At 42.5% G+C, this 26,213-nt stretch overlaps 1 protein-coding gene and 3 pseudogenes across 2 annotated transcripts; 3 read left to right on the plus strand and 1 right to left on the minus strand.

The window, feature by feature from the left end:
* Nucleotides 1-325: 325 nt before the first annotated feature.
* pkdccb (protein kinase domain containing, cytoplasmic b) lies at nt 326-6,197 on the minus strand. 2 transcript variants are annotated; one of them, XM_071326924.1, is made up of 7 exons: nt 5,541-6,197; nt 4,708-4,824; nt 3,109-3,380; nt 2,255-2,334; nt 1,801-1,908; nt 1,371-1,547; nt 326-1,103 (listed from the first exon to the last, which is right to left on the minus strand). In XM_071326924.1, exons 1-7 carry the CDS (start codon nt 6,135-6,137, stop codon nt 997-999), a joined length of 1,458 nt encoding a protein of 485 aa, XP_071183025.1. In that variant the 5' UTR covers nt 6,138-6,197; the 3' UTR covers nt 326-996. The 2 variants fall into 2 exon arrangements, with proteins under 2 accessions (XP_071183025.1, XP_071183027.1); XM_071326926.1 differs by lacking the exon at nt 1,371-1,547.
* Nucleotides 6,198-12,645: 6,448 nt separating this feature from the next.
* On the plus strand, nt 12,646-14,378 carry LOC139530971 (protein dispatched homolog 2-like; annotated as a pseudogene).
* Nucleotides 14,379-14,985: 607 nt separating this feature from the next.
* LOC139530972 (protein dispatched homolog 2-like) lies at nt 14,986-17,568 on the plus strand (annotated as a pseudogene).
* A 12-nt stretch (nt 17,569-17,580) lies between these two features.
* Nucleotides 17,581-19,087, plus strand: LOC139584060 (protein dispatched homolog 2-like; annotated as a pseudogene).
* Nucleotides 19,088-26,213: the final 7,126 nt, after the last annotated feature.

Raw genomic sequence — 26,213 nt, forward strand, 5'->3', positions numbered from 1 at the left:
AACATTTACATGTATTAATTAAGCCCCATAATGACCCGGCAAGTGATTATTGGCATGCATTCCCTGGGCTTTTGTAAACTTTGCAGAGCACAGTATGGCTTGGGATCTCCCCCCTTTGAAATGGGTAACAGATTGTGGGAAGAGAGGGCTGAAAGGAGTGCATACACATGCCCACACATTGTGTGATTGATTGGTTGGAGTAGGGTTTAGAGCAGATCAATCCCTATAGTGACACTAACAAGAATAGAATATGCTATTAGTTCAAATGAATCCTAGCATTTGAATTGCATACTGTTTCACAAAGGCAGACTCCGAAACAACAAAATATATTAAAGTATTTATAATATAAAACAACCATAATAAAAGTACAGAATGTCAAGTACAGAATGAATTGTCATTGAACAGAATCCCTTTCATTGAAAAAGTTAAACAGGTTCACACCCACAAGGTGTACATATTATACACAAACAATGTAATGATAATTACATTTTAACATCACATATGGCATTAACTTAATTTGGCATTAAAATCAAAGACAACTACTGGGGACTGGAATGGTTGTAATCATCTAGGCCGACTGCTGTGATGTAAGCACTTATATGCTTGTTACCATATGCAGCCCTACGCCAAGCCACAAAGTTTCATGGCGCATTAACATCAAAGTGTAGTTGTTTAAGAGCTTGTTTTTCTTTTTTTTTCCTCATCCAGGCATCAAACAGTTAGTGTGGAGCTTCGAGTCCTACCACTGGACCAATGTAGCCTCGCAAACACAACACACGGGGGGGGGGGGGGGGGGGTTGAGACTGAACAGTGAGGGCACTATTCTTTTCATAATTATATCTGATGGGAAATCCCTTTAAATAATTATTGGCAGCATGCAGGATTGGCAGCCAGATCAAACAAGCCACTGAGCAAAAGCCCTATAAATATATCACATTCCTTCATTCGCTTCAAAAACACCCTCCCTGCATTCCCCAACTCCCGTTGTCCCACTCCTTACACTGTAGTTCCTGGTGATGCTTTGGTCTTTTTCAAATACACCTCCGAGTTCCCATCTGTAACCAAATGGCTGAAACCACTTTGGAACGAGGCGAGGAGCCGTCCTGCAGACAAACAAAGGCAGAGAAATAACAAAAATGCCAAAGTAAAGTTCTTCAGTGACTCAGAATTACAGTACATCACACTTGGAGCTTGAAATCAGGTTTAAAGGCCAAATGCACTTAAGTATTACGGGGTTTAAATGTGAATGCTTTAGGCATGCTTACTAATGAGAACTAGGAGTTCTCAAAGATAAATATTTGTCCAATTCCACTCAAGATGACAACCACAATTCGGTCAATGCCTCAAGGCTGACGGTCAGTGACACCAACCTGTCCAAGTCCTCTGGTTGCTCAGGCTGAAGCTAGTGCACTGAGGAAGGGAGTTACAGATGAAGGCCGCCTCCTTGTCGCTGTGCACCGACAGCATGCAGCCTTGGTGGTTGTACGAGGGCCAGCATCTGTATTCCATATTTCCAGAGGTGCTCATGCCTTTCATGACTGTATACTCTAATGGGGGGGGGGGGGAAGAAACACCAGAGTCTTTCAGAGACGCTGTGGGGCCTGGGCCTTACTCATCTGCTAAACATTTTCATGGGCCGCAAATTAGGAGCGCCTGACCCCCTCCATTGAGCCATTGAGCAGCTTGAGCATGGAAAATACAGCTGCAGGATCTGGGCCAGTCTGGAGCAATGTATAAGCCATTTAGACCAAAGAATCAAAGAAAACAGGAGACTGTGGTAAGAAGGGGTTCACTTCTTACCTCTGATTATTGACGGAGGCATGTTGTCCAGGTGCAGGCCGGATTTGTACAGATGGAGCATGTCTTCAAAGGCTTCCAGCGTGTCATTCACATCCCCTTTCAGCTCTCCTGGAGAAACACGGCGGAACAGGTCAGCACAGAAAAGGTATGAGTGGAAACGCCACTGGAATTGGTCACACGCTTGGTCATATGTGAACAATTTGTTTTTCCTGGTCAGGCCAATGTGGTCGGTCAAAACACCTGACTCTAGTTATGTTCATATGTGGGGGAAATGGTATTGTTCACATGGAAGAGTATGACCAACTCCAACTAGGGACGAAAGTTTTTCCTAGTCAGGCGCACATGGTTAGGGAAAAACTCTAAGCTCTAACATGACATATGAAAGGGCCATATTAGGTCTTTCCAAATTACTAATAGTAATGGCGGGTCATGTTCAGTCTACTCCAGTCCTCACCCGTTGAGTTCATGATGTGATCCACCAGATGTCTCAGGGCAGGCGGGGCTTGGTGAGGCAGCAGATAGGTGAAAAAATACCTGAGGCAGGGTAAAAGAAACACTTCTCATTTAGACAAGTCCCGTCACATAATTCATGAAATGTTGACTCTTCATCACAGTATTAAACCAAGCGTGCAGTAAACCTGGCAGAATCATGAGTGAATCCACGTAGCCTACAAAATGGCAGCGTCACAGAACAAAGCGAGCTATAACACATCTCACCCACCTTTCCAATGCTTATTACATTTTTTAAAAGATTAAGCAGGACAAATTTCACTTTCCACAGCTAGAGATGTGTTTCTATCAAGCTGACTTATCATGGATAAAAGTATGTGCGTGATGACATGGTGGACATAAAAATAACTTTTGCGGTTAAATTCCATCAAGTATCAAGCTAATCAAGTGCACTTTCACCACCCTTATTTAATCTATAGCCTAATGAACTACATGATTTCCATCGCGTGACTCCAAGTTTACCTAGATATGATGGTTATTATATCAATATTTGCACTGCCATTTCTCGCAAAAATCATTTTACCGGCAGAAAAATATCCCACCATGTCGAACAAACAAATTGTCTGTCGGCATTTATAAAATTGTCCCGACATGAAATGGTTGGATGGAAACCTAGTTATTGAAGATACTCCGTTAAGCATGTTTTTTAGTCTAGCAGAAGCTTAGGCTTCATCTGGATCTGGGAAACTATCCCTAGGAGTGCAGCAATGACATCTCACCAACCTGGCAAAACACTTGAAAATGGCTCTGTTTTTTTTACCCAGATTTAGCCTAGCAATTGGAGTGCAGCTATATTACCTGTAGGCGTTGTAGAGATTCCTCATCTCGTTGAGGCCCTCACACACTCCCTGGGCCGAGCAGGGCAGGCTGAAGTTGCGGAGGGGAAACTGTAAGATGCAGTCCTGGTCCGTCTGACAGGCAGGCTCCGTCACGCTGGCGTCATCCAGGTCTGTGAGCTTCAGCTCCCCAGACACCATGACAAACTGACGGGGCTGGAAGTCCAACAGAGCCACGGAGCCCAGAGGGGAGTGGGAGAGGTAGTGGAGGAGCCTCACCAGGCCCAAACAAACCTGGGGGAAAAAATGTACAGGTTGGATGTTGTTGACATTATGGTTGCCATTGTCTACTCTGTTGTCCATTGACACGTACAGTATATGTCATATGTACTTGGTGACATGAGGATAATAGCATCGTACGTGATAGTATTCTTGTGACTGCCTGCTCTTTCGCCTATGTCCTGTGGTATGTAAAAAACATGTGCAAGAAAATACTAAAGTGTTGTGTGACAACTTGCTAATACAGTGTGGTTTCAAGTGTAATTAAAAGGTTACAACACAGGTTTATGGGCAACGTCCTGTAAAGTGTTACCCACTCTAAAAAGGAAAGAAGAAAACGGATTATATTGCACAAAGACTCTTCTTGTATCACACTGCTTTTTCGGAACATTTCTGCAGTTACTGCTTCACATCACATCTATGCGTATTACCACATTCCTGTATAACATGAGCCATAGAAGAATTGTCAAGATGAAACAAAGCGGTGAAACAAGCATCATGCCGGCACAGCCCACAAAGAAATGAAACGAGTAGCATTCGCTACACGTTGACGCGGCAGAAAATTATTTTGTCACGCTGCAAACATAGTTGGGACATTAGGTAACCCGACAAGTCCGTAGAACGTCTCTCAGTGCAGCCGCAGCACTATAAAAACAGAGGTGGATGAAACCAAACACCTTTTTGGATGACTCTACAGCAGTGATGCGTTTTGCAGTGAAGCGTTTTGCTCCGAGAGACCGGGCACGTTGAAAGAAGTGTTCCTTTAACACCTCACCCCTACTGTTGCTCACTGTTACTCATTTCTCACTTTCGTGGATGGTTGAAATTACTTGGCCTGAAGGACTCTTCACCATGTGTTATGATACGTACATATTTGGAAACAGGAACACTTATGTACTTCTGGACATATACCCACGCACACTCACGCATGCTCCCTCACACACATGCACACGCGGTCAGTGTCACACACACAGTACGCACTACGCACACTAGAAGATAGTAGAGGGCTTAAGGCGCGAGAAGCGGGGACCGACATTCGAGATCCGCCTGAACGCAGACATCTGTCCTTTGGAGTATTTGATCAGGCTCAGTTGGAATGGAGATGGGGCCTGGGTTAATCCACTCCAGGCTAAGAATGTCATCCTCCAACAGCAGCTCCTTCTCCACCCCCATCCCCACCCCAGGTATGCCCCAGAGGGAGCCAGGGGGTGGGCCACTCCTGATTAACACTCTCTCCAGGGATGTGGAGGAGGAGGGGCGTGGTAGAGAGAGGGAGATTAAGTGTGTGTGTGTGTGTGAGTGAGAGATCAGAGAGAGACAGAGGGCCTAGTGGTCTTCTTACCCGAAATCGTTCCTCCCAGGGGCTCTGTAGGAGCTGGATCATCTGCAGTGGGAAGCCCTGCTCCAGGATGGCTGTGATGCCTCCTGCCCCCACACTGTCCTCGCAGTGGCCTCGGAGCTGCAGAAAGGAAATATGTTATACTGCATTATTAGTGTCACAATAAACCTGACACCGGGAATGTAAACTAGTAAAGCATAGGGAGAAAAGTATGTGAGCGCGGAATTATATTATCAAAACACATGTTCTCAGGACAAACCAGTAAAATGTGGTGTTCTACTCTGGCCTATTACAGTGAATAGGTGCAAGTGCGTTCACAAAGGTATTCATTAAACTGTTACACGGTAGCCTGTAAACAGGTTAGGATTGTTTACATTCAAGTTGCAAATTTGACCGTAATGGATTGATCTAATAGACTTTGGTGATTGTTATACCTATTCCAGGTTAACAGACAGAAAGGGACATTGTATCTCCTCCAGCTGCTGATGCAGAACTGCGACCCAAGGGCAGTTCAAGAGGTTTAATTGAATTACATGAGAAGGTCCTACAGATGCAGTGAGGCTTTTCATCAATATTACACATGCAGCAGAGCATATATAGGCACAGGGAAGCAGTTAGCTCCTTAAAAAGACAGCAAAGTCGCATCAATGTGGTTGAAGTTTGTAGGTTTCTAGCACTGTAGGCCATGTCTGTAACGCTTATATTGTGTGTTTGTGATGTATGTAAGCTTCTGACACCTTGATTAGCCTATACACCCTGGAGATCAATAAAGTTATATTCTACATTTGTACCTTCGGCTAATTATTTATTTAATGAATAATACTTTATTCACGTACCTTTATGATGTTTGGATGTTGCAGTCTCTGCAATAAAACGATTTCTTTTTTCAGTTTAAAAGACACGAGCTCGTGACAGCCCAAGGGGTCTTTAAAATCCTCGAGACATCTCCCCATGTCAGTTCCTTGATCGTACACAGTTTTCAATGCCACAGACTGTCCCTCCGAGAGCACAACTTTAAGTACTATTTTGGTATAGCCCGAGCCAAGGATATCCACAGCTTTCATATCAACAAGCTGATCACAGCCAATATGATCCTTATTCATTCTAATAGATCCACTGGAAACGTCACTCTCATTCTCCAAACTAATATCCAAATGGTTACTTTCAAATGATTGGTGCTGCCCAAAGTGTCCCGATTCATCCAATAACCTCTTTACCCCAGAAGAGATGAGGAAAGGAAGAATTTCCTTGCGTCTTTCGTTGAGTTCATGAACTAATCTGTTACGCTCCATAACAAAACCATCCTCAATAGTTCCATTGGTAAAAATTCCTTTATGAACTCTGAAGTGGCAACTGTTCACAAAAAGTCTTAAAGAAAAGACCAGAAAAGCTAAAAGTGCCGCGGCGCACAGAGAGCTGCCCATCGTTGACATTTCGTGCGCGGTTCAAAGGAAAACGCACTGAACTTCAATCGGACGAAGACCTCTTCTGTAGTCATGACAAGAGAGAAAGGTTGAGCTCGTAGTTTTCACCTCTTGTGGCACGCCCACCAGAGGCGTGTCTTCCATTAAAAGTAAAATCCTGCCCCTGATTTAGCTGGTGCAGAGTAATGTGGAACATATGGCATTATTTTAAGATACCTTGGATCATTTAGCTACTTGATTTAGAATGATAGGACCCTTTAGGTATACAGTGCTTTCTGAAAGTATTCCAACCCGCTCCCTTTCTCCACGTTTTGTTACATTACAGCCTTATTCTAAAATGGATGAAATTATTTTTTTCACTCATCTATCTATCTACACACAATACCCCATGATGACAAAGCAAAAAAACGTTTTTAGAAATGTTTGTAAATTTATTACAAATAAAAAACAGAAATAGCTTATACAGTACCAGTCAAAAGTTTGGACACACCTACTCATTCAAGGGTTTTTCTTAATTTTACTATTTTCTACATTGTAGAATAATAGTGAAGACATCAAAACTATGAAATAACACATATGGAATCATGTATATAGACTCTTCAAAGTAGCCCCCCTTTGTCTTAATGACAGCTTTGCACACTTGATTTAGAATGATAGGACCCTTTAGGTATACAGTGCTTTCTGAAAGTATTCCAACCCGCTCCCTTTCTCCACGTTTTGTTACATTACAGCCTTATTCTAAAATGGATGAAATTATTTTTTTCACTCATCTATCTATCTACACACAATACCCCATGATGACAAAGCAAAAAAACGTTTTTAGAAATGTTTGTAAATTTATTACAAATAAAAAACAGAAATAGCTTATACAGTACCAGTCAAAAGTTTGGACACACCTACTCGTTCAAGGGTTTTTCTTAATTTTACTATTTTCTACATTGTAGAATAATAGTGAAGACATCAAAACTATGAAATAACACATATGGAATCATGTATATAGACTCTTCAAAGTAGCCCCCCTTTGTCTTAATGACAGCTTTGCACACTCTTGGCAATCTCTCAACCAGCTTCATGAGGTAGTCACCTGGAATGCATTTCAATTAACAGGTGTGCCTTGTTAAAAGTTCATTTGTGGAATTTCTTTCCTTCTTAATGCATTTGAGCCAATCAGTTGTGTTGTGAAGGTAGGGGTGGTATTCAGAAGATAGCCCTATTTGGTAAATAATAAAGTCCATATTATGGCAAGAACAGCTCAAATAAGCAAAGAGACATGACAGTCCATCATTACTTTAAGACATGAAAGTCAGACAATTCGGAACATTTCAAGTACTTTGAAAGTTTCTTCAAGTGCAGTCGCAAAAACCATCAAGCACTATGATGAAACTGGCTCTCATGAGGACCGCTACAGGAAAGGAAGACCCTGAGTTACCTCTGCTGCAGAGGATAAGTTCATTAGAGTTACCAGCCTCAGAAATTACAGCCCAAATAAATACTTCACAGAGTTCAAGTAATACATCTCAACATCAACTGTTCAGAGGAGACTGTGTGAATCAGGCCTTCATGGTAGAATTGCTGCAAAGAATCCACTACTAAAGGACACCAATAATAAGAAGAGACTTGCTTGGACCAAGAAACACGAGCAATGGACATTAGACCAGTGGAAATCTGTCCTTTGGTCTGATCAAATTAGACCAAATTAGAGATTTTTGGTTCCAACCGCCGTGTCTTTGTCAGATGCAGAGTAGGTGATCGGACATGATTTGGAAAGGCACACACCTGTCTATATAAGGTCCCATACTTTACAGTGCATGTCAGAGCAAAAACCAAAGGAATTGTCCGTAGATCTCCGAGACCATGTCAGATTGTGTCAAGGCACAGATCTGGGGAAGGGTATTAAAACATCTATGCAGCATTGAAGGTCCCCAAGAACACAGTGGCCTCCATCATTCTTAAATGGAATTAGTCTGCAACCACCAAGACTCTTCGTATCGCTAGCCAGCAGCCAAACTGACCAATCGGGGGAGCAAGCCTACTTGAAGGTAACAGCGCTTACTATTGCCCCTAGTGGCCGGTTTCCACGTCGTCTCTTGACGTCCTCAGACACGGCTAGATGTCGAATACTGACTTGTGTCACGGGTGACCTGGCTGTCTTTTCTGCACATTTTGCTATGAGGTTGAGAGAATTATACATTTTTAAAGCTAATTTCCTGCTTTTCTACACATTTTGCCATGAAGCTGAAAGAACATTTTGCAGTTTTACAGCTAATTTCCTATGGTCCCCTTTACCTTGCGGGGGCTGCGGGTGTGTGTGGTACACCGGTGCCTAGGCAAAAAAAGAAGAGTGAAACCATGCACGCGTGCTTGCATGCATACACACATTGAACACAGTGGCTTTTTAGCAGGATATGGGCATCAATAATCAACAGCAAAAAATAAAACTGTTTGCACCTTGCAATAGTATGTTTCCTACTCTACATGCCAAAGAGGCATGTTTGGTCTACATCAGTGGTTCTCAACCAGGGGTAGTACCCATGTGGGTGCTTGGCCTATCCCCATTGAGTACTTAAGAAGACTCTTGAGACCATAGGCTACTGGTAAAATGCATAAGGGGGTACTTGGTGGTACAGTAACCAAAAAAAGTTGAGAACCACGTTTCCATCTGAACATTCAACAATGTTGTGTCCTGCTGAACGCAGCCCAGGACTGACATCAGTCTCTCATACCTCTCAGGCGGTCGATAAGTTCTGAGTGTGTCTTTCCAGTGGACATCCATGCCATGGTTCTTGACAGCAGCACACCCATAGGGACTGCCACTACAGCCAGTCTGAACACTGCTTGCAGCTCCTACACTGGTGGAGCTCCCTGACAATGTCAATAAAAACACATACTGTCACACAAAGACCCCATTGCAAGGTATGTTCAGACCGACTGACACGCGCGCACACACAACTGAATAAATACAGACACATGCAAGCATTGTTCAACAGGTGGCAGTAAAGCACCAAAAGCCCAAAGCTGGTGTGGCGAACAGTACACAAAATATGGTGACTAGTAGTCTAACAGTAATATACAGGTAACTGCCAAAATAAAGGAAACAATTGAGTAAATGAGGGATATAAAGTATATTCAAAGCAAGTGCTTCCACACAGGTGTGATTCCTGAGTTAATGAAACAATTAACATTCCATAGCCTAATGCTGAGGGTCATGTATAAAAATGCCCAGTTGCCCATTATTATGGCTACCATGACTAGAAGAAGAGATCTCAGTGACTTTGAAAGAGGGGTCTCAAAAGGAGCGTAGGGGGTTTAAAGGGTGTGTGTGTGTCTCTGTCACCAGATCTCAACCCAGAACACCTTTGGGAGATTCTGGAGGGGCGCCAGAGACAGTGTTTCAACCACCACCCACAAAACACCAAATTATGGAATTTCTTGTGAAAGAATGATGTTGCATCCCTCCAATAGTGTTCCAGACACTATGCCAAGGTGCATTAAAGCTGTTCTGGCCGCTCGTGGTGCCCTATTAAGACACTTTATGTTGGTGTTTTCCTTATTTTGGCAGTTTCCTATATCTTATACAGAGGGGATTAACTTAGCATGTTATTAAATAAATTAATGCTGAAAATAGATGAGAGACTTTAGTCTGAGGATACCTTTGCACACACCAGTGTCACAGACTTTACATTGAAAAGAACAGTTTGAAAATTATCACATCTAAACTAGCAGTAAAATTTGATTTCTTAATTAATATAAAATAAACATAATGAATAATTAATTGAGAGATGATGAACGTAAATCGTATAACCATAGTGGCACACTTTTCAAATATTGTCTGTTTTAGATGGCCTTTTTGACGGGCATCAGACTGGCACCGCACAGTATTCATCAGCAAAATGGCATAATCTTCTGATGGGTACAGTGGCAGAGCAAAAACAGCTAGCCAATTGCCAGTGCTGGAGAAATGAACTGGAGCTCTACTTAAATGAAAGCCCAGCAGTTCTGTTTGGAAGCACTAACTATAGGTTTAATGGCATTAAACATGTAACATAGCTGAATTATTAACCAATACTCTCCATCCTAGACCGAATGTCAGATTAGATGATTCATTGTTAAATGTTCACAGTTCACACTTTCCTCACTGAAATATATATGGTTGGTCATTTGGGAACAATAATTCTGAGAGCATGCCTTTTTGTACTCCTTGCCCCTTTATCTTCCTATCCCTTGTCATAAGCAACATCTTGCCTTTGAGAACATTTGTATCGTTCTCCCCTATTAGGGAAATCTTTCCACTCAGTCTTGAGCTGTAAATACATTTAAAACATTGCTCACATCACAAGACACTGGGAAGAGCTCTGCCACGGGAAATTACCATGGGTGTCGGTTCAGATACACTCCTTATCTGGAGCAGACAAAGCTATAGGTGGACTGGGGATATAGCGACTTTAGCGAGCTGGGGGCATTAGCCTCAAGACATGATCAAACCTCACAGCTTATTTACAGACTGGATGTAGCTACAACACAACACTGACTTACAATGTAGATGATAAACCCAGTTTTATATCTGTCATATGAGAATCCAACGGCAATGGGAAGATTGAAGCTCAATCTGAGTACTTTACATCTCTAGGCCTACTTAAGGATAGGGTCTATTTTTCTCAATTTCCGCCTGACTGATGTGCCCAAAGTAAACTGCCTGTTACTCAGGCCCAGAAGCCAGAATATGCATATAATTGGTAGCATTGGATAGAAAACACTTTGAAGTTTGTTGAAGTGTTAAAATAATGTATGAGACTATAACACAATTGATATGGCAGGCAAAAATCCAAAGAACAATCAAGCAGATTTTTTTTTTGAGCTCCCAGGCTATTATAATGGAAAGCTATGGGTTCTATGTAATTCCAGCTCCCAGATTGCAATTCCTGTGGCTTCCACTCGATGTCAACCATCTTTGTTCATTGTTTCAGGCTTGTTCCTTCAAAAACTAGCAAGAATTTGGAGTTTTTGCACAAAGAGTCCCGGTACAATATCAGTCTGTTGGCGCGCAACGAAGAGGCTTTACAGCGCTTACTAATTTTACTTTTCTATTGAACATACTTCCTTCCGTATAAAATATTATAGTTTATTTACAGTTGAGGAAACCTGATGATTAAATAGAAACGTAGTTTGATTTGTTTGAACAAAGTTTAGCAGTAGCTTTTTGGACTCCTTTGTCTGCATGTTGAATGAGTGGATTACTGAAATCGATGGCGCCAACTAAACGGACTTTTTGGGAAATAAAAAATGATTTTATCTAACAGAACGACCATTCATGTTGTAGCTGGGACCCTTGCGATTGCAAACAGAGGAAGATTTTCAAAAGTAAGTGATTTATTTAATCGCTATTTGTGATTTTATGAAGCCTGTGCTGGTTGAAAAATATGTTAATGTGGGGTGCCGTCCTCAAACAATTGCATGGTATGCTTTCGCTGTAAAGCCTATTGTAAAATCGGACAATGCATTAAGATTATCAAGAATTTAAGCTTTTAAACGATATAAGATACTTGTATGTTCATAAATGTTTACTATTACGATTATTTATTTGAATTGCGCGCCCTCCAATTTCACCGGATGTTGTCGACAGGTGTCGCGCTAGCGGGACGCCTAGCCTTAGCCTAGTATTACTTAAACGTATATAAATGTATCTTAAGAACCTAAAAGTCATATTTAAAATGTTATTAAAAGTTAAGCCTCTGAATTTTTTGGGGAGCTAATATGAAATCTACGGTTTCTCCCCAAAAAAGGGACCGCTTGGAACATGTATATCTAAATTTGAAATACATCAACAAGTTCTTGACATAATACACTAGTCTGTAGGCATATTTCAAATGTTATAGTCAGTAATCTAAGAATCTCAGCACTAAGGCATACATCAAAAAGTAATGGTTCCTCTAGGAAACGGACTGCTTTGCTTGGACCGTTGAAATCACATTTTTTGGACACTTTGACAAGTCGTTGATAAAGTTTGATTTCCAGACTGTGTTTCTATGGCAGACAGTGCAAAAGGTGTTAAAAAAAAAAGATTTTTAACCAATTTTGCTAACTGGGTGCCTCAGTGTCAAAAAGACCATTGATCTTTCCTCCAGCCTACACTAATGGGTTCAGTGTTGAGGTGTCTGCATTATGATTAATCTGTAGACACAGGCCAGCTGGCGTGCCACTGATCATTCACCAGAGCAGCCTGCATTATGTCTTTATGAAGATGGAGTAAGTGTGCTCTTCCTCTCTGGTCCCAGGTACCTTTTCTGACTACAGGTCATCAAAGGACAGCAGAGTGTGTATCAGCAGAAAAGCGTCATCACCCGATGGCTACGGTGGTGGTAGAACTACAGGTTACTGCCTAGGAATATGAGCTGGAGATATACTTGAATTAATGGAGTACTGCAATTCCATTTGGAAGCAAATCTAAGATGGAATGTATAGACACAAACTCACTTTCTTGACAATTTCCTTCACAACAGCTCTGCGAAGGTCAAGAAGTATGAATGACCTGACTTCTGCAGAGGCCGTATCACGGTAAATGCTGGACAGCCAATGAAGACGTCGGATTGACCATACAGCGCCTTTTACAGTGCTGCAGGTAGCCTAGCGGTTCAGAGCATTGGGCCAGTAACCAAAAGGTTGCTGGTTCAAATTCCTCAGTCAACTAGATGAAAAATATGTCGATGTGCCCTTGAGCAAGGCACTTAATCCTAATTGCTCCTGGAAGTCGCTCTGGATAGGAGCGTCTGCTAAATGGCTAAAATGTAAATGTAGTTCAGTAAATAGGGATTGATTTAGGAATTGGACATCAACATTGTACATGCTGAAACTCTGCTGACCACCAGAGATGACGACGTCAAGCACCATTAGTAATTGCGTTAGGCCCAAAGACAACAAGAGGAAGAAAAAATGATATCTTCACCCACTTCCTCCATAAACATCAGTTATTGTTCATTTCATCCACTGCAATCCCTATCCACGGGACTCTCTTATGAATGTGGACAGGCGGAGCATCTCTTTGCCTAATTGGGCCTTCAAGCAACGCAACAATACTTTAGAAATGTAATTCCTTACTCAATTAAATTTGGTTTGCCTACTCAAGGCAAACATTGATTACTGACAATTCCAGTGTACATTTGACAAATGGCAAGCACTGCTACTGTAGGGGTTATACAGAAATACACTTTTCCCTCGGTCTGTCTTCTGACAGTGAGATACCGGTGGTGTCACTGTGTCCTCCCAACACTGTGTGCCCGGAGGCCCGGGCGACTTTGATCCATACCAAAGGGGACCAGTCTGACAGCTGCAGCCTCTCCAGGCCCTCCTCCTCCCAGCTCTACCACTAAGTCTTACAGGGCGACGCCTACGATTTGCCACGGACCCAACGATGTCACTGTTGTGGCCATCACAAGCCAATCAAAGGCAATGCGTGTCTGGAGTCACACCCAATTACTGTGTGTCGTCCTCACGTCGACTGCTCTCGGCACTTTCAAGACCAGTTGCACCTGCAGCTCATCCTTTTCCTGTCACAACGCTGTCCGCTGCCACTGGCTGCACGGATCCCATGACAGCGGTGGCCCCCACAAGTTCAAGCAGCATCAAGTGGTCACAGTCAGGTCTGTCGTCTATATATACACTGTACATACATTAGCATATTATCATGGAAAAATATAATCTCCAAACAAGGTCAATGACACAGAATTATGTTTCTATTTTAGGGATGACCGACTCTACTGGATCCCTAGAAAGTCAGTTTCCACAACAACAAGATCATTGTGTGAATAAAAATGACCGACAATTTACCTTGCGACCAATTGTACTCAGTGCATGGCAGTAATTAGGACAACAATCTTTAGCTCTTAATTTAGCTATACAACATGGTCATAAGATCAAGATAGTACTGTGTGACTCAAAATATGAGTACTGGTGACCAATGTTTCAAGATTTAATGTTCAATGTTGTACTTAGATTTTCCTAGAGATATATAGTACTTTCATTATGTAAAGAGAGACTCTTTTCCTGTGGCATTTCCTTGACAGTTACTCCCAGGTGGTAGTGAAGTATCCTCTGGCGGTGCTCGTCGGGTGTGCAGTGGTCTTCCTAAGATGCTCACTAGCCGGCCTGTTAATTGGTCCCCTACCAGACTTCTCTGACCCGCTGATGGTGAATGTCTCCCTCGGCAGCACTGTGGCTTTCTCTGCCAAATTCCTATCAAACCAGATGCTACTGTAAACCCTTTTTCTGCTCGCTCCCTGCCTCTTTTAAAAAGCTGCAGCAGATAAAGTAGTAGACACGGCACATCTCTCAAAAAAATGCTATGTCTTGTCAGCTCAGAAATACAAGTGAAAGCATATCAGTGCAAATGCAGGTCTAATGAACAGTCACAGTTGAAGTTGAAAGTTTACATACACATAGGTTGGAGTTATTAAAACAAATTTTTCAACCACTCCACAAGTTTTGGCAAGTCTGTTCGGACATCTACTTTGTGCATGACACAAGTCATCTTTCCAACAAATGTTACAGACAGATTATTTCACTTATAATTCACTGTATCACAATTCCAGTGGATCAGAAGTTTACATACACTAAGTTGACTGTGTCTTTAAACAGCTTGGAAAATTCCATAAAATTATGTCATGGCTTTAGAAGGTTTTGATAGGCTAATTGACATAATTTGAGTCAATTGGAAGTGTACATGTGGATGTATTTCAAGGCCTACCTTCAAACTCAGTGCCTCTTTGCTTGACATCATGGGAAAATCTAACGAAATCATCAAAAACCTAAATAAAAAAATTGTAGACCTCCACAAGTCTGGTTCATCCTTGGGAGCAATTTCCAAATGCCTGAAGGTACCACGTTCATCTCTACAAACAATAGTACGCAAGTATAAACACCATGGGACCACGCAGCCATCATACCGCTCAGGAAGGAAACGCGTTCTGTCTCCTAGAGATGAACGTACTTTGGTGCGAAAAGTGCAAATCAATCCCAGAACAACAGCAAAGGAGGACTACAAACCTGACTCAGTTACACCAGCTCTGTCAGGAGGAATGGGCCAAAATTCACCCAACTTATTGTGGGAAGCTTGTGGAAGGCTACCCGAAATGTTTGACCCAAGTTAAACAATTTAAAGGAAATACTAATTGAGTGTATGTAAACTTCTGACCCACTGGGAATGTGATGAAAGAAATAAAAGCTGAAATAAATCATTCTCTTTACTATTATTCTGACATTTCACATTCTTAAAATAAAGTGATGATCCTAACTGACCTAAAACAGGGAATCTTTACTAGGATTAAATGTCAGGAATTGTGAAAAACTGAGTTTAAATGTATTTGGCTAAGGTGTATGTAAACGTCCGACTTCAACTGTAGGTATTGACCCGCTAATTCATCATTCCAGTGTTCACTTTCAGTTATGTAAGAATATAAGCAGTCACTCTAGCTCCATTTTTGTAAGTGAAGACTGAGGACAGTCTTTGATGAGGGGTGCCATGTTCTTTCCGCCATCTGTGTTATCACAGGAGACTGCTACACCCAACTAGTCTTCTGCTCGGGAAACTCTGCCAGTCTTTGGAGCCTGAAGGCGATCTACTCCATGTGTGAGGTGGAGCAGTCCAGGGTAGGTGACTAGGTCTTTACTCATCTTAAATCAGTTAACCATCTGCCCTTTTCCATCATTACTAACCATACCATGAAATCAGGGAGCCAACTCAAACAAATTAAAGACCATTCTGGGATACAGAACTTGGCAGACACCGATATAATACAAAAAAATGGTGAGCTACTCTTTATTTGAAAGAAAATAAAGTTGTTATGGATCCCCATTGGGTGACAATTTATTTATTTTACCTTTATTTTACTAGGCAAGTCAGTTAAGAACACATTCTTATTTTCAATGACAGCCTAGGAACAGTGGGTTAACTGCCTTGTTCAGGGGCAGAACGACAGATTTTTACCTTGTCAGCTCGGGGATTCGATTTTGCAACATTTCGGTTAGAAGTCCAATGCTCTAACCACTAGGCTACCTGCCGCCGACAATAAGTTATGTGATGATAAGATGCAAAAAAATCGTCACCTTTCATTTTGCTCTTGTAATAAAAGGTAGATGGAACATAATTATATAGTTTTTGCCATGGGGATAGTGAGAATAAATGATCATAGAAGTCCATAGATGTGTTAAAATGACAAACTTCTCTTCTCCATGTTTCAGATTCGTTCACAACCCCACTTCCAAGATCTCTGCAAGCAACATATCTGTTTGGAAGTGGACGGTGCCATGATCAGGGGCGGTTACTGTCCAAGTTGGTCATTGGGAAAATACCTTGGCATTTCTCAGCAATGCCTCATCCTGTCTCAGCCTGACATCTTTGCAGGTGACGGAGAGTCTTCACCTACTCTGATTTTGCACCCCATACTACCACGATGGAAGCCTGGTTGCGTATTGTGCAGAGAGGGGCAAGCAAGGTCACTGTGCATCTGTGCCGACTCGGTGGAAACACTCGTGCAGTATTCCAGATATTGCATTACCTGGTTGATTAGGACTTCCTAGGGCGATAGACAATAGAATATCAGGTCCCCACATTGAAATATAGCCTCCTGTTTCTACCGGTGGAAAAAGGAGATCGCTTGATGGAGATATACATGAACATCCTTGAAGATCGTGAGCTTATATACAAGAACACTACTATTACAGGAATGGACCTAGGCATCAAGCAAAAGCTATTCAAGTATTTTTTGGCTAGGAATGCCATCTACCCTGTTCTGGCTGTAGTTTCGCTGTTCCTCAACATGGCCCTTTATTTGCGGTCACTTTTCCTATCAGCACTGTCTTTACTCGCAATTGTGAGTTCGCTCTTGGCTTCCTATTTCTTCTACAAAGTGGTTTTCCAGCTGACATTCCTCAACTTAGCTTCAGCTCTCGTCCTGTTCGGCAGTTGCTCTAATCAGACTTTTACTGATTTCTGGAACCCACAACTTTCCCAGAATCCACCCGCTTCTCTAGAGAAGAGAGTCAATCGAGTTCTCCAAGAGGTTGAATATTTGATACTTGCATCAGGACTGACTTCTAGTGCCACGTTTTTCTCAGGGTTCCTGAGCAGCATCACAGCAGTGTGATGCTTTACTGTGTACCTGGGAACTGCATCCTTAATCTGTACTCTCTCCGCCCTTGCGTGGTTGCCCAGCTCTCACTTTGTGTGAGCGCTGCACTGCGGCTGCCTCAGCCTCAGTTACTGTTCAGACCTGGAAGCCTTACGGCACAAAAAGCCCTGGCGGGTTCTGGGACAGGAGTTCACGAAAGCAATGCCTCTTCACCTTTGGTCAGAAGCTACAAGGGTTGACGCGGGGACTGTCCGACACCGCCAATGTACTTTTCCCGAAAAATCCTCCCTTGTGGAGTGGTAAAGTTCAGATACATTTGACACTCTGACTTGCAACAATGTCTAAGTTCAGAGACCCTTGTGGTTACTGGGTTCTCCATAGCCCTAACATTTGCCTTGCTTCTTCTGACCACATGAAATATTCCACTGAGTATTTATGGCACTGCTGCTGTTGGAGAAAGTGTTTTTGTCACCATCGGTCTGCTTGTCCTTCTAGAATGGCAGCTTAGTGGTGTGGAGGCACTCTGCATATCAGCTGCTGCTGGGCTGTCTTGACTTTTTAGCCAACTACTGCATATCATATAATTCAGCTCTACACGCTGATAGAACTGGAAGAGTTGCGCATTCTCTGAGAATAATGGTTTGTCCTGTAGCACTAGAATCCGTGGCCTTTTGCTGTGCGAGCATCATTATGCTCCCTACTACTGCCTCGTTGTTCAGAAAGCGGGGGATATTCCTACTTCTGGTGAAATGTGTAGCATGTGGATTTGCCACCTTTTTCCAATCCCTATGTTGCCTTTTCAGTCCTAAAAACAACTGTGGTAAAATAATGTTGCCATGTTCATCTAAACAGGGAACTGAAGGTCTGCCATCCTGCTCAGCATCAGAACCTAGGTCCTCGACCTCTGCACTCAACGGCGCTTTTGGGAGATCAAGAGTTCGAAGGAATTTCAATAAAGACCAGGGTAATTACCTTTACCCAAACCAACAGCGCCAAAGACAGCGACAGGTAGGGGGCGGAAGGGAGCCAGAGCAGTATGCGCTTCAGCCATTGGCTTATCAGCTAAGTGAAAGCTTTGAGAACAGCACGTGCACTAGTAAGCTATCCAACAGACCCTCAGTTCTCTCGGATGACATTCAGTTTGGTGGGCTGAGTCCCAGGAGAGATGTGGAGAGGAGCAACATTGAGGCAGATAGTGAAGAGATCTGTGGTAGGCACCACAAAGGCTGTCACTCACCCCCGGCTTTGTAAACCTCTTCCCCATACAAAGAGAACACCCTACGGCCAGTAGTTGCTCCTCTAGGTGACCTGGCTAATGAAAGGCTCTTGTGCAAGATGTACAGAGGACAGTCTGCTGGCATCAAGCACTGGAACGTATCGCTGTCCTCTTCCTCAAGCATTGAGGAAACCATAATTAACCAAACAATAGAAACAATTTACCAGCCATCCCTCTCAAAGGATGAGGCCCCCAATAGTCCATTTGAGCATCCCCTCCCCAAACGCCTACTGTCAACTCAGAGTTCATTTGACGCGCTAGAAGATTCCAATGAGACTTGGCTGAGTGACACTGAACCTGGACCCTCAAATCAACATACAGTATATCTATTGAAGCAGAGGGAGAACTTGAACCACAACCAGGGCACCTTAACGGACAGAGAGACACCCTACGACTCTCCCTGAGAGAGACCACCTATGAGACAGCCTCTCCCGGATGGTGGGAGGGGTCATACAAGCCAGAGCGAAGGACCAGTCATGTTGCCAAACAGTAAACCAGATTCGCCTGATGTATGGATCAAACGAGATGGGCCAAGGGAAGATACAAACTGAATGCGATTTCAAAATAATCTAAGCATGCAAAAGTGTTCAGTTCATCGTCAGTCAGCTTCATTCGCTCAATCAGAAACTAAAGTATTATCATAAACAGGTCTAGTTAATGCAGATACTGCTTCATGCGGAATGTTATGTTGTGACAAAGAAACTTCATAATGGATTGAAAATTCACAGCTAGACAGACACTGGAACTTGGATAATCACTGGTCTTTTTGTCTTGAACCACAAATTTAATCATTTCCCAATACATTTTAGATGTGAGAGAAGGTGTTCTTTTGTTTGAACGCAATGCTTGTGCCTATGCTATTAACTTGTGCCATGCGATTAGAGGCAAAAACCACTATAACAAGAGGCACACCTCACTTTATCTTAACATGGAAAAGTGATGTAATTCACATCAAATCACTAAAAGTAGTTCAGAGATGGTGTTATATCATATAAATTGTGTAACCATTTTAATGTCAGAATGTACCACTCATTGCAGTTGCTCAAAGTCAATGCCAAGAAATGTAACATTAATTTGGTAACTGTGAAGACAATTCTGTGTGTATTAATTATTTAGGGGACCTGAACAGCACTGTTGCAGACCTGTAGGTACAGACATAGGTGGAAATCCCAGGGGGGACGGGGGGGACACGACCCCCCCATCCTGGGAAAAATATGATTTGTCCCCCCCAATCTATCACTGTAAACATAACTATGTAATTTCAATAATATTAATAATACGCAATGAAAGCAGTTGTGCTGATTATAGACACTTAATAGCGTCAAAAGATTGCGACCACCCCGCCCTTTGCCTCACAATGGTTTGATCCACTGCCAGTTCTTTAGCTGGCAAGGTAATAGAGGGTTCGTATCTACTGTCCGAAAGGCACATGTACGTAACTGACGTGAGGTTAATCCAGTCAATCGCGCCATAGCAATGTTTACATTTTTATGTTGGCAGGGTTCACACACTAGCTGAATTTGCAGAGCTAGCGCGCAAACTAAAGCAAACATTAACTAGCAAGCTAGCTAGTACCTATTCCATTAATGTGGCGTCGTCAAAGATGGAATCTTTGCTATCGTCAATTTATTCCAAGATCAGCATGCAGCTTTAGTGCTTCAAAGTCCCTGTGATAAGGTTAGCTATAAACTGAAGTCCAAACTGAACAGAACTACACTCTCTTATACCATTGTCTTAAATATATTTAATGGTCTCGTTGCAAAAGCTAAATTGTCGCTAGTGAACTTTTTTACATTTATTTTATTTCACCTTTTTTTTTTTTAAGATTATAGCAAACACCACAGAAACGGAATTGGTGCTCGCTAGCTTTACAAATTCAGCTATTGTTGGAAGCCAGCCAATATGAAACAAACTATATTAAAATTAGAAAAGGTTGTAGCATATGTTGTGTAAATGTGTGTGTGTGCAGCTAGACCGGCCAGCCAGCCAGGTAGAAAAATGGCAGAAAAAAGTAAAAAGACGGACATCAGAGTATTTTTCAGTACACCAAAACGCAAAGTAAGAACTCTAGTAGCCTAATATCTCAAAGACGAGTTGATAAAATGTTCATAAGAAAGAAGTGAAATGCTAATGGAATGTTTCACAATGATGTCATTAGGCAGAGCAGGCAACAAATGGCACACAGACAGCAGAGCTGGGGACAGATAGGCAGGGACAGACTGGCAGAGACAGGGAGTCTCAGGTAAGTTTGTTGAGTCTTTGTTTGGCAACATTATGAAAAGTTCTCAATTTTTTTTACTTGTAAAATAGGGACATAATTGGAAAATGCCATGGATATCCCCGCTCTCAACTTAAACTGATGACTAAACTAAGATTTGTTTATGGCAATGGTATTGCTGTTGTGATTAATTGTGTAGTTTTGGGTACCGGTAGTTAGGAGTACGGCAAACACCTTATTTCTTTTCTAGGAGACAGACTGAGTCTGTGAGGGTGGTGAAAGGGAAAGAGCCAGGGAGAGAGACTTCAGAGAACAATGTCACAGCCACGGCAGGACCAGGTGTCACCCTTGTTGCCAGCAGCACCAGTATAGGGGACAGTGGCACAGCATTGTCCAGTTACCTCAGTGATGGCACAAAACCATATCAGCCACACCCACAATTTTTGAACCGCAAACTCTTGCCAACAGAGTGTTGACGTTTCAAGAGGCCCCAAAGCACAGAATGAAATTCTGAACATCATGGCCAATACAATCATTCGAGGCATTGCAGCTGAGATTAGGTCTCTTCCGATTGTACAATTTTTTATTAATTGTTGATGGTACTCAAGATGTCTCTGGTGCTGAACAGGAGAGTGTCTTTTTGCATTATGTTGACCATGACCTTGTCCCTCACGAGGAGTTTATTGGGCTATACAGGGTGTCGGAGACAACAGGCGAGGGCATTGCGAAAGTGGCAACTGAAGTGTTGTTGAGGCTCAATTTGCCCATGTCTGGCTTACGTGGGCAGAGTTACGATGGTGCCTCAAACATGGCAGGAAAATACACAGGTGCACAGGCAATTGTGAGAAGGCAGCAGCCATTAGCCCTCTATGTCCATTGTGGAGCACACTGTGTAAATCTGATTACACAGGCTGGCTGCTCAGCCTCCCCACTGATCCGGGATTCCCTTTCTTGGGTCCATCAGTTAGGTGTCCTCTATGGCCAGTCAGGAAAGTTTAAGAGCATGTTTGAATCAATTGCCACGTCCAAAGAAACACATCTGCCCACCCGGAAACCCCTATGTCCAACAAGGTGGACTGTGCGGAATACTGCTATTAGAGCTGTGCTAGGGCAGTATGAGCGGGTACTAAGCAGCCTAGAGGAGAGTAGTTTTTAGTACATGACAGTACACGACAGTACACTTACAAATTATTTATTTCATGTTATTTTATTTAAAATTGCATACTTTGTGCGACATACTTGTCCATAGCTGCTGTTTGAAGAGTTGAGACACTGACTGAAGGATATTTTGTTTGATTTATTTGGGTTTTTCATTGAAGTAGTTATTTTTCTTTTAGAACTGTACTTATTTTAAGCTTTTTGTTCTTGTAAAGATATTGTAGTAGACTCAGGCCAGTGGCACATTTAATGACTATATAAATGTATCAGAAAAAGTCAAATTAAAAGGTCAATTCAATACGGAGACTAACTTTGTGATGGTTCTCAATGGAGATTATTTTAGATGAGATCACACCATGTTCATTGTATTTATGAAAACTACACCCATACAGTGTACAGTACCATTGCTACCTACTGGCCTTTCTTGATATTGCTAGTTGTAAGTACGAATACCTGCATACATACTGGACTGGTAAGGAGCAATGCTATAACTATTATTAATAGTAGTATTATAATGATTTAAACATTTGAACAAGTTGGTTAAACCCTTCAGTTAACTACTGTACCTATCAATTATTCAGTTGTAGGAATTATGGTTCCTCAATATACATTTAACATATTACAACGTAGGCTATGTGTTACAGCACTACTTTTGGTGTCCCCCTCAGGAATTGCTCTTGAGAAAATGTAATGTAATTGTCCCCTCCAAGGTTGATATCAGATTTTCGCCCCTGGGTACAGAGCTATATTTGAGCCTTGTTTTTTAAATTTATTTCACCTTTATTTAACCAGGTAGGCCAATTGAGAACAAGTTCTCATTTACAACTGCGATCTTGCGAAGATAAAGCAAAGCAGTGCGACACAAACACCACCACAGAGTTACACATGGAATAAACAAACGTACACTCAATAACACAATAGAAAGTCTATATACAGTGTGTGCAAATGAAGTAAGATTAGGCCATAGTGGCGAAATAATTACAATTTAGCAATTAAACACTGGAGTGATAGATGTGCAGAAGATGAATGTGCAAGTAGAGATACTGGGGTGCAAAGGAGCAAAAAAACAAAAACAATATGGGGACAAGGTAGTTGGGTGGGCTATTTACAGATGGGCAATGATCTGTAAGCTGCTCTGTCAGCTGATGCTTAAAGTTAGTGAGGGACATATGAGTCTCCAGCTTCAGTGATTTTTGCAGTTCGTTCCAGTCATTGGCAGCAGAGAACTGGAAGGAGAGGCAGCCGAAGGAGGAATTGGCTTTGGTGGTGACCAGTGAAATGTATCTGCTGGAGCGCATGCTATGGGTGGGTGCCGCTATGGTGATCAGTGAGCTGAGATAAGGCAGGGCTTTACCTAGCAAAAACGTATAGGATGACCTGGAGCCAGTGGGTTTGGCGACGAATATGAAGCGAGGGCCAGCCAACGAGAGCATACAGGTTGCAGTGGTGGGTAGTATATGGGGCTTTGGTGACGAAACGGATGGCACTGTGATAAGACTGCATCCAATTTGCTGAGTAGAGTGTTGGAGGCTATTTTTTTAATTACATCGCCGAAGTCAAGGATCGGTAGGATAGTCAGTTTTACGAGGGTATGTTTGGCAGCATGAGTGAAGGATGCTTTGTTGCGAAATAGGAAGCTGATTCTAGATATCATTTTGGATTGGAGATGCTTAATGTGAGTCTGGAAGGAGAGTTTACAGTCTAACCAGACACCTAGGTATTTGTAGTTGTCCACATATTCCAAGTCAGAACCATCCAGAGTAGTGATGCTAGATGGGCGGGCAGGTGCGGGCAGCGATCGGTTGAAGAGCATGCATTTAGTTTTACTTGCATTTAAGAGCGGTTGGAGGCCACAGAAGGAGTGTTGTATGGCATTGAAGCTCGTCTGGAGGTTAGTTAACACAGTGTCCAACGAAGGGCCAGAAGTATACAAAATGGTGTCGTCTGCGTAGAGATGGATCAGAGAATCACCAACAGCAAGAGCGACATCATTGATGTATACAGAGAAAAGAGTCAGCCCGAAACCAAATTGCATAGCGGAGATGGTACGGTGGGATTCGAAATGGTCGGTGATCTGTTTGTTAACTTGGCTTTCAAATACCTTAGAAAGGTAGGGTAGGATAGATATAGGTCTGTAGCAGTTTGGGTCTAGAGTGTCTCCCCCTTTGAAGAGGGGGATGACCGTGGCAGCTTTCCAATCTTTGGGAATCTCAGACGATATGAAAGAGGTTGAACAGGCTAGTAACAGGGGTTACAACAATTGCGGCGAATAATTTTAGAAAGAGAGGGTCCAGATTGTCTAGCCCAGCTGATTTGTAGGGGTCCAGATTTTGCAGCTCTTTCAGAACATCAGCTATCTGGATTTGGGTGAAGGAGAAATGGGGGAGGCTAGGGCAAGTTGCTATGGGGGGTGCTGAGCTGTTGACCGGGGTAGGGGTAGCCAGGTGGTAAGCATGGAAAAGCCAGGTGGAAAGCCGTAGAAAAATGCTTATTGAAATTCTTAATTATCGTGGATTTATCGGTGGTGACAGTGTTTCCTAGCCTCAGTACAGTGGGCAGCTGGGAGGAGGTGCTCTAATTCACCATGGACTTTAGTGTCCCTTAACTTTTTGGAGTTTGTGCTACAGGTTACAAATTTCTGTTTGAAAAAGCTAGCCTTTGCTTTCCTAACTGCCTGTGTGTATATTGGTTCCTAACTTCCCTGAAAAGTTGCATATCGCGGTGGCTATTCGATGCTAATGCAGAATGCCACAGGATGTTTTTGTGCTGGTCAAGGGCAGTCAGGTCTGGAGTGAACCAAGGGCTATATCTGTTCCTGGTTCTACATTTTTTGAATGGGGCATGCTTATTTAAGATGGTGAGGAAAGCACTTTAAAAAAATAACCAGGCATCCTCTACTGACGGAATGAGGTCAATATCCTTCCAGGATACCCGGGCCAGGTCGATTAGAAAAAGGCCTGCTCGCTGAAGTGTTTTAGGGAGCGTTTGACAGTGATAAGGGGTGGTCGTTTGACCGCGGACCCATTACGGACGCAGGCAATGAGGCAGTGATCGCTGAGATCCTGGTTGAAGACAGCAGGCCTGAATTTGACAAAGGGGGATTTTACTGGCCTGTTGCTCCATCCATCATGTGGCTCCTTCAGATAACCCACATCACTGTGCAAAGAAATTAAGACTCAGCGTAGAGTAATACAATCTCAATTTACACTTGACAAGGTATTCAAAAATGTAAATCACAACATTGCACCACCAGCTGGAACATCAGTTGGAATATACAGTACCAGTCAAAAGTTTGGACACACCTACTCATTCAAGGGTTTTTCTTTATTTTTAATATTTTCTACGTTGTAGAATAATAGTGAAGACATCAAAACTATGAAATCACGCATAACCAAAAAAGTGTTAGACAAATCAAAATATAATTTTAGATTTCAGATTCTTCAAAGTAGCCACCCTTTGCCTTGATGACGGCTTTGCACACTCTTGGTATTCCCTCAACCAGCTTCATGAGGTAGTCACCTGGAATGCATTTCAATTAACAGGTGGGCCTTGTTAAAAGTTCATTTTGGGAATTTCATTCCTCCTTAATACGTTTGAGCCAATCCGTTGTGTTGTGACAAGGTAGGGGTGGTATACAGTTGATAGAGCTATTTGCTGAAAGACGAAGTACATATTATGGCAAGAACATCTCAAAAAAGCATAGAGAAACAACAGTCCATCATTACTTTAAGAAATGAAGGTCAGTCAATCCAGAAAATGTGAACTTTGAAAGTTCCTTCATGTACAGTCGCAAAAACCATCAAGCACTATGATGAAATTGGCTCTCATGAGGACCGCCACAGGAAAGGAAGACCCAGAGTTACCTCTGCTGCAGAGGATAAGTTCATTAGAGTTAATTGGACCTCAAACTGCAGCCCAAATAAAAGCTTCACAGAGTTCAAGTAACAGACCCATCAACATCAACTGTTTAGAGGAGACTGCATGAATTAGGCCTTCGTGGTCAAATTGCTGCAAAGAAACCACTACTAAAGGACACTAATAAGAAGAAGAGACTTGTAGGTGCATGAAGGTCCATGAAGCATGGAGGAGGTGGTGTGATGGTGCTTTGCTGGTCACACTGTCAGTGACTTATTTTGAATTCAAGGCACAGCATTCTGCAGCGATACGCCATCCCATCTAGTTTGCGCTTAGTGTGACTATCATTTGTTTTTGAACAGGACAATGACCCAAACCACACCTCCAGACTGTGTAAGGTCTATTTGTCCAAGAAGGAGAGTGATGGAGTGCTGCATCAGATGACCTGGCCTCCACAA

Source organism: Salvelinus alpinus, chromosome 9, assembly GCF_045679555.1.
Source record: "Salvelinus alpinus chromosome 9, SLU_Salpinus.1, whole genome shotgun sequence".
Taxonomy (NCBI): domain Eukaryota; kingdom Metazoa; phylum Chordata; class Actinopteri; order Salmoniformes; family Salmonidae; genus Salvelinus; species Salvelinus alpinus.

What these genes read in the sequence shown, in the direction of transcription:
- pkdccb (XM_071326924.1), bottom strand. Translation starts at nt 6,137, where the DNA reads ATGTCAACGATGGGCAGCTCTCTGTGCGCCGCGGCACTTTTAGCTTTT. An exon ending in CCTGGGAGGAACGATTTCGG is followed by an intron (nt 3,381 to 4,707) that starts GTAAGAAGACCA and finishes TTTTTCCCCCAG; the next exon opens with GTTTGTTTGGGCCTGGTGAG. An exon ending in AATCTCTACAACGCCTACAG is followed by an intron (nt 2,335 to 3,108) that starts GTAATATAGCTG and finishes ACCCTGCCTCAG; the next exon opens with GTATTTTTTCACCTATCTGC.